At 40.9% G+C, this 14,613-nt stretch overlaps 1 protein-coding gene across 1 annotated transcript; it reads right to left on the reverse strand.

Moving 5' to 3' along the window:
- Positions 1–1,904: 1,904 nt before the first annotated feature.
- On the reverse strand, positions 1,905–10,297 carry LOC129355254 (sodium/potassium-transporting ATPase subunit beta-2-like). Its single transcript, XM_055024778.1, has 8 exons — positions 10,083–10,297; positions 8,515–8,643; positions 5,196–5,300; positions 5,010–5,089; positions 4,568–4,693; positions 3,471–3,530; positions 2,577–2,672; positions 1,905–1,982 (listed from the first exon to the last, which is right to left on the reverse strand). The coding sequence occupies exons 1-8, from the start codon at positions 10,186–10,188 to the stop codon at positions 1,905–1,907; spliced, it is 780 nt and encodes a 259-aa protein (XP_054880753.1). The 5' UTR covers positions 10,189–10,297.
- Positions 10,298–14,613: the final 4,316 nt, after the last annotated feature.

Raw genomic sequence — 14,613 nt, forward strand, 5'->3', positions numbered from 1 at the left:
AGACAAAAGAGTTAGATTCTTTTTCACTCGCGAGGAGAACGGACAGAGATGTGCTTCAGTTACAATCTCCTACCGCTCTGAAGCACATTTTGTCTGCTCCTCTATTTTATTGTTTCTAGGATCCCTAACCACAAGGACGCTGTAGCTCTAGAGGGAGGGGGCAAACAGCTACAGCGTCAAATGTTATTCACTAACTAACACACAGTCATTCTGTACTAGATAATGTCCTTCCAGGCACAAAGATTAATAAAATATGTAGTGATCTTAGCAATGATGGTTTTATTGGAGGCCAGCAACTCAACTGAAGCAGAGCTCTTCACCAAGAGGTAAACCTGCAGGAAGATTTTGTTTCTGCTCTCTGTCAGTGAGGCCTTCTGAGAAAAGAATCAGAGCAGATCAACAATACAAGGAACATTCTTAATTCTATAATGAGATTAACTTTAAGGAAAGCATCAATTAAAGATACATTATAAAGATCAATGAGAATAACAAATAATTGATTAATAATATCACAATTTCTCCAACAACCATGAAGAATTTCAAACTCATAAAACTTCTGGCTCCATGAAGACGGGAGGAAATCTGTTTTCTTTTTGTTTTTTTTTGTCTTTAATCTGTTATTCATCCCATTTTCTCTGTTTAAAGTTTTTCTAATATTTAATGATGAATTTCTTGGACAATAAAGTTTCAGAACCAGTGTTCAGGGTCAGAGGTCAGGCAGAACTTTATGAGAAAACGACTTCCTGTTTCCTTGTTTCTTTATTGTTCAACAAACATTTTCAGGAGAATTCAACCAATCACAGAGGTTACAGCACATGACATCATACAGTGGGGCCGTCTGATTGGCCGGTCCGTTTCTATAGGAAGACATTTGGAAATCAGTGCAGGTAAGAAGAGGCGTGTCATCAGCAGGTGTTCATCGCCATGGTGATGAAGAAAGTAAACAAAAACAAACATGGAAACAAAAACATCCAATCAGTGACTCCGACTTGTTAACTAAACTAATTAACTAATTGATCATCTAATTAACTAACGAGCTGCAGCTACAGGTTGGCAAGGAAACTAAGTCAGGTTAAGGAAGATAGGGTGTTGCCATGGTTACTAAAGCTATTGTCTTTGAATTAATCTGTTTCTACTAAACTGGAAACCAGTTTTAGTTTTCATCGTCATTAATTTGGTTTCATCTGTTTACACGTCATTCTGACATCTGGATCCTGAACTCAACCTTTTGATGATCAACCAGTTCAGGAACTGGTTTGTGTTCCAACATATGAACCAGTTCCTGAACCTGTTCACATTGACTGGTTAGTGATTCTAATTGTTATTGCAGCTGAACGTGTTTCTGATCTGATTTTAGGAATTAAACTGTAATAAATATTTTACTCATTTAATGAATTGATTCATTTTAGTTCATGTTGACAAACATTTATCTGTTTTGTCTTTTTAAAGCTTTTTATATTTGATTTTATTATGTAATTTATTTACCTTGTGATGCATTTTCAGTTTAAAATGAATGATAAAAATAAATTTTATGTTGACAAATAATGTAAACAAACATAAATAAGCAGGATATAAATAAACATACAAATAAATATGCATAAATAAATATGTATTGTCTGTATTAAATAATTTAGTTTGATTCATGCAGATTATTCAATACTCTGAAATTACTGTCATCTGATTGGCTCTCAGAATCAAATCAATACTGATCAATGATTCTGCAGCTCTTTTTGGTCAGTGAATGCATCATAGATCTGGTCAGTGAATGCATCATGGATCTGGCCAGTGAATGCATCATGGATCCGGTCAGTGAATGCATCACTGAGCTTCCTGGCCGTCGATCCTCAGCTTGAAGGAAACCCGTCCAGCGAATTTTGTCCCTTTCGCTGCCGGCCATCAGAGTGTCACTTTACACTCCACGATGTCGGGTTCAGAGAGGCGTTCAGGAACTTCACGGCCACCAGAGGCTGGGTGTAGTTCACCTGAGAGACCAAACACATCACACCTCAGACCCGCTGATTCACCAGATTATAATCTGTTATCATCTGGGTTGAGGTTTGGGATTGAGGATCTGCTGGATCCTTAATCTGATCCAGTTTGTCTGGAATCAGATGAATCATAGAAAAGTTTCTCCAGAACCAGTTAAATAATAGAAGAAAAGAGGAAACAAAGAACTGATGCCTAAATCTAAATCTCATCATTTTAACAGAACCAGAATAGAACCGGTCCAAGTTCACAGCCCTGAGGAACATTAGACGATATTTATAAAGCTTTTAATAACAGGAGAAATAATGTGATGAATCTGATCCTAGTTTTACTGACGGCTGATAGAAACTCAACGAGTTTCTGCCGAGTCCCAACTGCAAGTTATCAGTACTGACTGAGAACTACAGAACTATTAGTATTACAGAACTATTAGTATTACAGAACTATTAGTATTACTATTACAGTAATATTAATACTTACTGTATTATTATAACATTAATATAGTACTGTAACTGAGTTCTACAGAACTAGTCTTAATCAGTACCTACAGTAGTAATCCAGCCGGTTCTGGTCCGTTCTCACTGAATTACCTGAGCTTTCTTCCCGTAGTACGGATAGTACATGAGGTTAAAGGTCGCGTTAACAGGAAAGTAGGTCAGAGGTCCCATCTTCTCTCTGTCCTCCTTCTGCAGACAAACAACATGAGACATTCAGGAACTACTGGACAAATCTATCTATCTATCTATCTATCTATCTATCTATCTGTCTGTCTGTCTGTCTGTCTGTCTGTCTGTCTGTCTGTCTGTCTGTCTGTCTGTCTGTCTGTCTGTCTGTCTGTCTGTCTGTCTGTCTGTCTGTCTGTCTGTCTGTCTGTCTGTCTGTCTGTCTGTCTGTCTGTCTGTCTGTCTGTCTGTCTGTCTATCTATCTATCTATCTATCTATCTATCTATCTATCTATCTATCTATCTCTATCTATCTATCTATCTATCTATCTATCTATCAGTCAGGACAGAAATCAATCAGTGAACGAGTTTCTGCCGAGTCCCGACTGCAGGTTCATTATCAGCACTGACTGGTATTAATATGATGGTAATATTAATACTGACTGTATTATTATACTATAATAATATAGTATTATAACTGAATACTACAGAACTAGTTGTACTCAGTACCTCCAGTAGTGATCCAGCCGGTTCTGATCCGGTTCTGAGTTACCTGAGCTTCCTTCCTGTTTCACATCAACCAGTTTGAGCTGCTGGTTCAGTTCAGCCAAAGACAGAGTTACACTGTTGACCAGCTGGTCATAATGTTCTGCCTGGTCTGTTTCTATAGATCACTATAGAATAAGGATCTAATACAGCAGATCTATGGATACCATCTGCTACATGCCTCACCACTCAGTGTTATCCTCTGTAAAGATGGAGACACAGATGGACAGACATGGAGACAAATGGACAGACAGAGACAGGTGGACGCACTCTGACCTTGGCTCCACAGGTGACATAAGGAGACTGTCCGTCCTTCCCAGGTAACATCCCGATCACCTGCAGAGAGACGGTGGAACGATTGGGTCAGTGAGGCGGCTCTGCAGCGCCACCATCAGGAGGTTCAGAATAATGCAGCTCTGCAGCGCCACCATCAGGAAGTTCAGAATAATGCAGCTCTGCAGCGCCACCATCAGGAAGTTCAGAATAATGCAGCTCTGCAGCGCCACCATCAGGAAGTTCAGAATAAAGGAGTCCAACTCTTCACCTGCAGGTCCCAGTAAAAACCAGCTGATCCTGAACACCTGCTGGTCTCCAACCAGGAAGTAACTACAGTATTAATGCATCCGGTTCTGGTCCGTCTTCCCATTTCACATCAACCAGTTTGAGCTGCTGGTTCAACCAAAGGCAACTCAGAATAAAATTTATCAGATTAAACCCAGATTAGTTTATTATTTTAATAAAGTTTCTAAGGAAACTCAGCAGATTTTGAGCTTTGCAGCAATTCCTCCTCCTGTGCAGCAGGTGGCGACAGTGGAGAGGAAAACTGAAACGAATCGAATCACGAAACAATTTTAACTTTAACTTATAAAAACCCATAAAATCACTTCAATCTTTGGACATCAACAGAACAACTTGTGGCTGGATTTGGAAAGACTTGTGACAGCAAACAGGAAGTGTGATGTCACAAACAGGAAGTGAGTTCTGGGTTCAGCCATCTTTGACTTCAGTCCCAGCCTTGACCTGTGGATCACTGGACCGAGTCGAAACCAGCTGGACGGTACCAGAACGGTTCCACCAGCTGAAGGTTTCCTTCCTCTATGAATCATGGAGTTCCTCAGGGATCGGCTCTTGGTTCAGAGTTTTTTGTCTAAAATCTACTTCCTGTAGATTTTTAAAACGGCCATCTTTATCCGTTGCTATGGAGACGACCGGCAGCTTTACATGAATCTGAACTTTGACTCTTTAAGTCTCAACGTTTGGACGACGAGCAGCAAACGGATTAAATCTGATCTTCCTCTAACAGACAAACAGCTGGATGTTTCACCTGGATGCTTCACCTGGACAGGTGCGTACCGGATCAGAACCCGACCTACCCGGTTAAGTTTGATCAGGATGCAGGGCTGGGCTTTGCTGTAGCCATAGGAACGGTCCTCCATCCCTGAGCAGTCGCCCAGCATGGTGCGGTTGAACCGACAGGAGCGTTTGGGATTGTTCCTCACCTGGAGACAGGAAGGGGCGGAGTCAGAACCTCAGAACCAGCCTGGTTGGGACTTTACTACTGGACCTGGTCCATTTGGTTCTGATCTCAGAACACTGAAGGTCAGAATCAGCAGGAGGTTCAGAAAGGAACAACAGAGGTCAAAGGTCAGAGAGGAATCCAGTCTGACCCGAGTTTCTCTGACATCAAACTGAGGTTCTGGTCCAGGACCGGTCCGACTGGTTCTGGTTCCAATCAGACACCAGAGCTCTGATTGGTCAGCAGCAGCAGGTGAACAGGTGACCTCTGACCCCCTACAGGTGAGTGCAGTGGTTTACCTCTCCACTGTCCTCCTGGATGAAATACTGATCAGGTGGACAGTCGTCGTTCAGCTGCACCTGGTGGCTGTCGTTGTAGGCTGGACAGGTGAGAGAAGCTCAGTCAGAACCACTGAGACACCTGAACAGGTAAACATTCAGTCTCACTGAGGAAACTTTTCCAGGTATGTAAACTTCTGGTCTCACAGGTCAGGAAGGCATTGAGGTTCTGGACGAAGCCGTTCCAACTGTCTGGGTCCAAAACAGAATACCTGATCTCCAGCTGGTCGCCTTTAGGACGGATCATCATACCTGGAGCAGGAGAACCAATCAGGAAGCAGCTTATTAGAATGAACCAATCAGGAAGCAGCTTGTTAGAGTGAACCAATCAGGAAGCAGCTTGTTAGAGTGAACCAATCAGGAAGCAGCTTGTTAGAGTGAACCAATCAGGAAGCAGCTTGTTAGAGTGAACCAATCAGGAAGCAGCTTGTTAGAATGAACCAATCAGGAAGCAGCTCATTAGAATGAACCAATCAGGAAGCAGCTTGTTAGAATGAACCAATCAGGAAGCAGCTTGTTATAGTGAACCAATCAGGAAGCAGCTTGTTAGAATGAACCAATCAGGAAGCAGCTTGTTAGAATGAACCAATCAGGAAGCAGCTTGTTAGAATGAACCAATCAGGAAGCAGCTTGTTAGAGTGAACCAATCAGGAAGCAGCTTGTTAGAATGAACCAATCAGGAAGCAGCTTGTTAGAGTGAACCAATCAGGAAGCAGCTTGTTAGAATGAACCAATCAGGAAGCAGCTTGTTAGAGTGAACCAATCAGGAAGCAGCTTGTTAGAGTGAACCAATCAGGAAGCAGCTTGTTAGAATGAACCAGTCAGGAAGCAGCTTGTTAGAATGAACCAATCAGGAAGCAGCTTGTTAGAGTGAACCAATCAGGAAGCAGCTTGTTAGAATGAACCAATCAGGAAGCAGCTTGTTAGAGTGAACCAATCAGGAAGCAGCTTGTTAGAGTGAACCAATCAGGAAGCAGCTTGTTAGAGTGAACCAATCAGGAAGCAGCTTGTTAGAATGAACCAATCAGGAAGCAGCTTGTTAGAGTGAACCAATCAGGAAGCAGCTTGTTAGAATGAACCAATCAGGAAGCAGCTTGTTAGAATGAACCAATCAGGAAGCAGCTCATTAGAATGAACCAATCAGGAAGCAGCTTGTTAGAATGAACCAATCAGGAAGCAGCTTGTTAGAATGAACCAATCAGGAAGCAACTTGTTAGAATGAACCAATCAGGAAGCAGCTTGTTAGAATGAACCAATCAGGAAGCAGCTTGTTAGAATGAACCAATCAGGAAGCAGCTTGTTAGAGTGAACCAATCAGGAAGCAGCTTGTTAGAATGAACCAATCAGGAAGCAGCTTGTTAGAGTGAACCAATCAGGAAGCAGCTTGTTAGAGTGAACCAATCAGGAAGCAGCTTGTTAGAGTGAACCAATCAGGAAGCAGCTTGTTAGAATGAACCAGTCAGGAAGCAGCTTGTTAGAATGAACCAATCAGGAAGCAGCTTGTTAGAGTGAACCAATCAGGAAGCAGCTTGTTAGAATGAACCAATCAGGAAGCAGCTTGTTAGAGTGAACCAATCAGGAAGCAGCTTGTTAGAATGAACCAATCAGGAAGCAGCTTGTTAGAATGAACCAATCAGAAAGCAGCTCATTAGAATGAACCAATCAGGAAGCAGCTTGTTAGAATGAACCAATCAGGAAGCAGCTTGTTAGAGTGAACCAATCAGGAAGCAACTTGTTAGAATGAACCAATCAGGAAGCAGCTTGTTAGAATGAACCAATCAGGAAGCAGCTTGTTAGAATGAACCAATCAGGAAGCAGCTTGTTAGAGTGAACCAATCAGGAAGCAGCTTGTTAGAATGAACCAATCAGGAAGCAGCTTGTTAGAGTGAACCAATCAGGAAGCAGCTTGTTAGAATGAACCAATCAGGAAGCAGCTTGTTAGAGTGAACCAATCAGGAAGCAGCTTGTTAGAGTGAACCAATCAGGAAGCAGCTTGTTAGAATGAACCAGTCAGGAAGCAGCTTGTTAGAATGAACCAATCAGGAAGCAGCTTGTTAGAGTGAACCAATCAGGAAGCAGCTTGTTAGAATGAACCAATCAGGAAGCAGCTTGTTAGAGTGAACCAATCAGGAAGCAGCTTGTTAGAATGAACCAATCAGGAAGCAGCTTGTTAGAGTGAACCAATCAGGAAGCAGCTTGTTAGAGTGAACCAATCAGGAAGCAGCTTGTTAGAATGAACCAGTCAGGAAGCAGCTTGTTAGAATGAACCAATCAGGAAGCAGCTTGTTAGAGTGAACCAATCAGGAAGCAGCTTGTTAGAATGAACCAATCAGGAAGCAGCTTGTTAGAGTGAACCAATCAGGAAGCAGCTTGTTAGAGTGAACCAATCAGGAAGCAGCTTGTTAGAATGAACCAATCAGGAAGCAGCTTGTTAGAATGAACCAATCAGGAAGCAGCTTGTTAGAATGAACCAATCAGGAAGCAGCTTGTTAGAGTGAACCAATCAGGAAGCAGCTTGTTAGAGTGAACCAATCAGGAAGCAGCTCATTAGAATGAACCAATCAGGAAGCAGCTTGTTGGAGGAAGCTAAGTTTAGCTTGTAGCTCGTTAGTGATAAATATTCATAAATCTCATTTTTATTCTGCTGATGTTTAAAAACTATTTTGTCTCTGAAGTTTTGGGAAATAATTTGATGAAAATCAGAATCATGAAGGAGAAAAAACTTTATTTGTGTTTCCAGTTAGTACATTTAATTTATAATTTCAATCTGTATGATTTTATAGTTAAAGTAAACTCAGCTGGTGATTGGTCCAGAACTTCTGCCAGTCCAGAAGGTCGCTGAGTTTGACCCGGTTTATCAGAACCACGTTGGGTTCTGGTTCTGTTCTAAAGTAAATCTGATTGATTAGTGATCAGGTTTGGTTCTTGGTTTGTTCATTTTTCCATATTTATCAATATTTAAATTCTTTATACCTGATGAACCCGGTACCGGTACCAGACGGGTCAGAACTTGATCCAGTTGTGAGGATGGAGGGAGGAACCTCAGAGGATGAAAGGAAGCTGAATCCACTTCCTGTATCTACAGACCAGAATGAAGCACTTCCTGTCTAAACAGGAAGTAGTTTATCTCTGGCGTTCTGCTGAGTCGGGTTCTGGTTCCTAGAGGAAACCAGTCTGAACCTCTGGGTCAGTTGGTTCCAGCACCAGTAAAGGTCAGAGGTCAGACCTTAACTCCAACCTGGTTATGATCTCTGACTGAGTTTATTATTATTATTATTATTATTATTATTATTATTATTATTATTAAACATCAACATAGAATTTTATTAATTTTATAAACTTTATAAAATTAAACTGAATTTATTTTAATTGTTTATTTTCAGTAAATTTAATAAAGTTTCTGTTTCTCTTCACCTCAGGACAAGAACCTCTGGGTAACCATGGTAACAGGCGTGTGTCCTCTCACCTGGTGTCCCCAGTCGGTCCTGCCAGGTGGGTTTGTAGTCGTCCAGCGTCAGCAGCAGGATGAACATGGTGAGAGCGAAGAGTCCAGCCAGGAAGAGATAAAAGATCAGATAGAAGAGCAGAACCAGGCCTGAGGAAGAGGAGGAGGAGGAAGAGGATGAAGAGCAGCAGATACCCCACCACACATTATTACCCCCCCACTGCACTACACCCTCTATTTACCCCATGAAGCCCCTTTATGTCTGATCCTCTGATGACCCACATTCATTACCATGACGACAAGGAGCATTAGCAGCTACATGCTAACTAGCATCAATCTGTGGGTTACCATAGCAACAAGCAGGTCAGCTACAGCTGGACCCGGTTACCAGAACCGGAACCAACCCAGAACCATCAGCTGGGCCGTGTCTGCAGAACCTCATCAGAACTGGACCGGTTCTGGAGAACATCTGGACCGTCTCGGCAGGTTCTGGACACCACCGGGTCAAAACCCGATTCCTCTGACAGAACCGGCCTGCAGGTCCAATAGGATCCTATCAGAACCACTGGACCCAGATTCAGTCTCCTCCTCCAGAACCTGCAGGTCAGAACCAGAACCAGAACCAGAACCAGAACCAGAACCAGTCTGGGTCAGGGACTCTGAGACTCTGTGATGATTGGCTCCAAGTCTTCGGGTCATGTGACTGTTGCCATGGAAACACCCTTTAAGAGGAGCCTGGTCCAATCAGAGCAGCCGATGGTTTAATCCAGATTAACACAGGGAGGAGGGGTCAGCCCCACTGCATCATGGGAGATATTATCCTCAGAAACATAAACCCAACAGAACCAGAACCGGGTCAGGCCGGTGTCTGACCCAAAGAGGCGTGGCTTTAACAGACCTGAGAGGTCAGAGGTCACTGCAGAGAGACACCGAATCCCAAACCTGAAAACTTCATTAAATGTCTTTTAATCAATAATCAGAAAATATTAATGAAAATAAAACTAATAGAAATAAAACCGTTTCCATGGCAACTAGCAGCACAGCAAACATCTGATCAATAAATGATAATCAATAATCTCTGCATCACATCAGACCTGCTGGTTCTGGGTCCAGTTAGTGGTTCCAGCAGAACCGGCCGGGTTCTACTGAGGTTCTGACACGATTCCTGGACCAGAACCAGAATCATCAGTAAAGCTCGGTGGTGGCAGCATCATGCTGAGGATTCAGTCCAGAATCAACCTGGGTCCAGTGGACCAGATGATTACAGAACCAGAACCAGAACCAGACCTGGTACCAGATAATCAACTGAAACCTGCAGGTCAGCAGAACCAGAACTAATACTGGACCGGCCCAGATCACCTGGAACCGGGACCAACGTCTGGTGGTTCTGATGGACCAGAACCCATCCTGGTTCTGGTCCGACAGAACCAGGACGGGTTCTGGTCCATCAGCTGGTTCTGCAGCAGTCTGACGTCACAGCGGATCAATGAAGTGATGAAGAGGAGGCTCCTCGGCCTTCATCTCTAATAATCAGAATCATGGATCAATAAACTGAGCGGGCGCGCGCACGGCGCCGCGCTCTCACTCACCCCAGCTCGTGCCCGTGCGGCCCAGCAGCTCGCGCGTTCGCGGGTTCCAGAAAAAGTCCCGCCAATCGCTGGAGGCGCGGCGGGAATCCTCCTTTGATCCGGACATGACGCTGAGGATGAGGAGGATGAAGATGCAGCGAGGATCGATCAGGAGGATGAGGAGGGAGATGAAGGTGATGATGAAGGACACCGGGACGCTGCGTTCAGCCCGGAGCGGTGACGTCATCGGACCAATCACGGAGCGGCTCTCATCGCAGCCCCGCCCCCCGAGGATGACTCACTGTGACGTAACGGAGGGACGTCTCTGGGAGGTTCGTGACTATGACGTCACAATTTCCAGAGGATCAATAAAGTTTCGATCATTTTATCAATAATAATCAATATAAATAGAGTTTATATTGATTATTATTGATCTTTTATAAATAAGAAAAATACAAAATGTAAATATTTTAATATAAATGTAAATATTATATATCATGTTTTTTAGCCACTTCTATATTTTATATTCTATATAAATAAAAATATAAACGGAAAATCAACCTCCTAAAAAAATACTAAATAACAAAGTCAGAGAAATTTCTTATAAAATTATTCATAATGTTTCCAGTTGAAACATTTTTGATTGAAAAAAGATATAAGTGGGATTTGAACCTTTTTCAAAGCAGAAAAATGTTTTCCCCTAGTGACAAAAAACATCAATAACTTATAATAAGTGAAATAAATAAATTAACACATCATTGAAAGACTGGAATTAAAGGGTCATTTCAACCAAAGCTTTGAAAGATGCTTCAAACTCTTCAACACATTTCAGTTTAGTACATCAGATCATATTCAGAAATGATTTTTATTGATTTAGTAATGAACTCTTTACATAAAGTCTATAATATCTGCACATGTTCACCAGTCAAGGTTTTATTAATAACCTGTCAAATGATCGACGACCTTCAAAATTAAAAACAGAAAAACAACCAGTTTGATCATTGGGGTGAATCCTGGGGGTCCAGACCCCCAATCTGGAAAAAGCCTAGAATTAACCCCCCAAAAAATCATTAAAGAAAAATTTACATTTCAATAATATCATTATGAAAAGAAAAAAAAAGAACGAACTAAATCTGCCATTTATCTCAGAAAAATAAGTATGAATTTTTCTGAACAGGCCCTTTTCTGGAGCCTGTTCAGATGAACTGAACAGGCTGGCAGAGCCTGGAGTATCATAAATTTATTCATAAACAGAACTTTCCTGATTTTACTATTGCTTTCTATGTTTTTCCAGCAGGTTTGAAATTTCTCAGATCAACTTCAGGAAGATTCCAGATCCAAGATCCCAGATTTCCAAAGTTATTTATTAGTAATTAGCTGATCCTTAGTGTTAAAACTGGAAATAAACATATTAGAGAAATAATCCAAAGGAATAATGTTAGTAAACCTGCTTCAATCTTTTTTTGGAAAAATTTTTATTCAGTTATTGATTGGGAACAAACATATTATTGCAAAGAAAGTTTTTTGTCCTAAATAAAGTACGGGAGGCGTGTCTTAAACTTTTACCCAGGTGTTAAATTCAGTCCTGAATAAATATATTCCAAATATTGAATATTATTAAGTTAAGAAACATTGACCAACTTTTTGGGAATTTCAGCAAAATGTTTTGGGGTGACTTCAATATTTTTGTCATGTTGGAGTTTATATTTCTACCAGGGGTGATTCTAGGATCTGACCTCTGACCTTTAGGAGGCCTGAGCCCACAGCAGGACTAAGGCCCAAGAGAAGTTATTTGTTGTTGCATTTTTCTAAACGTCACTGCTTATTTACATACATTCACATAAAAAATGAAATAGTTTCATCCAACTAAAACTGTTAATAACTGAATACAGATCTGGAAGAAATGAAGAGACCAAAACCTGCTGGTTATTCCACCAAATATTGATTTATGACTCTTCCTGAGTTAAAACATTAGATTTGTTTCTAAATGAATATAAACTTGTTTTCTTTGCATCATTCAAGCTCTGAAAGCATTTTTAGCATTTTGACCTTTTCTCATTTTCTGAAAATAAATACAAAGTTTTTGCTTTGAATTTCAGAGACATGCTGTCAGTAGTTCAACAATCTTCATTTTACTGAAACATGAACCTATAAAGAGTCAAATCAGAGGAATGATGGTTTTTTCCAGAGCTGCATGTGAAACAGAATCAGAACATCATACCTGCCAACATCTGCTAACATTAATGAGACACAAGCAGCTGTGGAGTCACACTGCCCCAGTGAATCTGCTGCCCTGAAATGAAAATACAATCGACTCAAAACAAAAAGCATTTTACTAAATTCATGGGATCGATAAACCGAAACCAGATTATTATCAAGGTAGTTCTGACTAGTCCTTCACCTGAACTTTATTTGAAAATCATACTTAAAATTTGCATTTCCATTATTTCCATTATTTTATCTGAACATTATGCAGCTGTTGGTCTTTTTTCTTTAAACAAAAATGTTTGTCCATCTATGGAAGAGTGAACATTATAAGTTGGGTTTAATATTTCAGTTCACAGTTCATGAAGTGGGTTTGTCATAGTTTCAGTACCAAACAGTCTGCAGTGTTCAGTTTACCTGATCACCTGTATTAATACACCTGCAGCATTTTCCCGCCCTTCGCTCTGAACCAGCGGCTCCCAGAGGAGAAAAGCTGCCAGACTCCAGCATCGCTCCCGTCATTTTAAGGATGTTTATTGATCCCCAAGAAACGACAAAAACTCAGACATTATCATGAATCAATAAAATCCTAACCCAGGCTGAACTTGATAGTTGTGCTAACTGTTAGCTTCCGTCAACCACTGAGGCAGAAGTTGCTGCTCTGCTCAACAGGTACCGACCCAGACAGAACATGATGCTTTAAATAATAAAACATGACATGTTCATGTGTTGTTCATCCTGGAATGAGCCTCTTCCTCCTCATGCCTGGATATTTTCCAGTTTTTGTTTCTAAGGACGATGGAGAATCAGCTGATAATTTAACCAAAGAATAGAGGTCAATCAGGTTCAGATAGCAGTTTACTGACAACTAGTTAGATTTATTACAAATTACTGGACTGAAACATTCAACCTCATCTTAACTCAGTTTACCTGAAAAACATCAACAAAACAAACTAACAAAAAAAAACAAGATTCACTCCAAACATGAGTGAAATACATGCCTGGTGCTCATCTCATTCAAACACACTTCTGACAAATTATATTTGTCTCAGCAGGAAGTCTCATAAATGTGGAAATAGGACACAGTTTATGTCTCAGAGAATCCTTTCATGGTCCAAGGTAAAAAAATAAAAGAAGCTGGCCAGCAAAACAAAACGAATATTGTTAATAGAGCTCTATATTTGGTGTGTGATGCATCTGAAAAGATGATGCTGGAGGCGGTTCTGACTGGGATGGAGACCCAGAATGAAGATGCAGCGGCTCCACAGACCCGGAACTCAGCAGCTTCTCTGTTCCTCTGATAGCAGGAACACGAACAGATTCCTAATGAATCAGCCACAATAACAATGAAGCTCTAGCAGGAAAACATATGAAAACATAAATGAGGCATGAAGAAACCAGGCCATATGCAGAAGCTGGGCACAGACCGGCATGTCTCAGTTTTGCAGCAGCTCTGAATCTTCGAAGTTTGGGAGTTTCCATAGCAACTGCAGTCAGAATGCTGCCGTAAAGTACTGCCGTACTTCGCTCTTAAAGGGACAGTACCCATAAAGTAAAAGAAATAACACACACTACACACATATGTAGCAGTGTGATGTTATTACACTAGATTGTTAAGTAAAAGTTATTCCGATAGGAAATTCTGAGCACCGGCAGCTTTATTTTGAAAGGACGAAAGATCCATTGTAATACTGCGGGTAACTTCCTGTCTCCAAATTATTATTTTTATTAAAAAGTTCATGTGTTGTAAATAAAAATAGGAATTATTATTGTTTCTGTTGAACATATTTAGTTCATGGATCGTTGTTTCTAGTATCAGTTTGGAGTTTAAAAATATAAATTAGTGGATCATACCATTGTAAGGGTTTTCACACTCTCTCCTCTTTCTGTTCGGATTCTGTGGGAGAAGGTCTGAAGTTTCGTTTTTGTGTTTAATAAGTGTATGTTAAGTGTAATATGTGGTGGTTTTATCACGATTTCTGTAAAATAATAATGTGCATTGTAGTATTTAACCTTTGTTAAGTTAAGGTCAGTAGCTAGCAGTTACTCTTCTGATTGATACTATTTTCTGCCATTTGAATGCAGGTGCATTAAAAATTGCATTCATATCAGCTGTTGTCTGGCTGTTATTGCCCCAAAAAGACACAACGCAGAATCAGCTACGCTACAAGGGTTACAGTTATTTAAAAAGACGCAGGTTGAAAAATCTTGAATGATCATGACCGGCGATTACTTAAATGTTTGGTCAAATCAAATCGAAAAAACAACAACAGAACTCAGGAGTATGTTTAATTGTGAACGCAAAAGCATTTCCACACACACAATACGAAGGGAACTCAAGGAGTTG

This window comes from Poeciliopsis prolifica, unplaced genomic scaffold, assembly GCF_027474105.1.
Source record: "Poeciliopsis prolifica strain line A6 unplaced genomic scaffold, Auburn_PproV2 SCAFFOLD128, whole genome shotgun sequence".
NCBI lineage: Eukaryota > Metazoa > Chordata > Actinopteri > Cyprinodontiformes > Poeciliidae > Poeciliopsis > Poeciliopsis prolifica.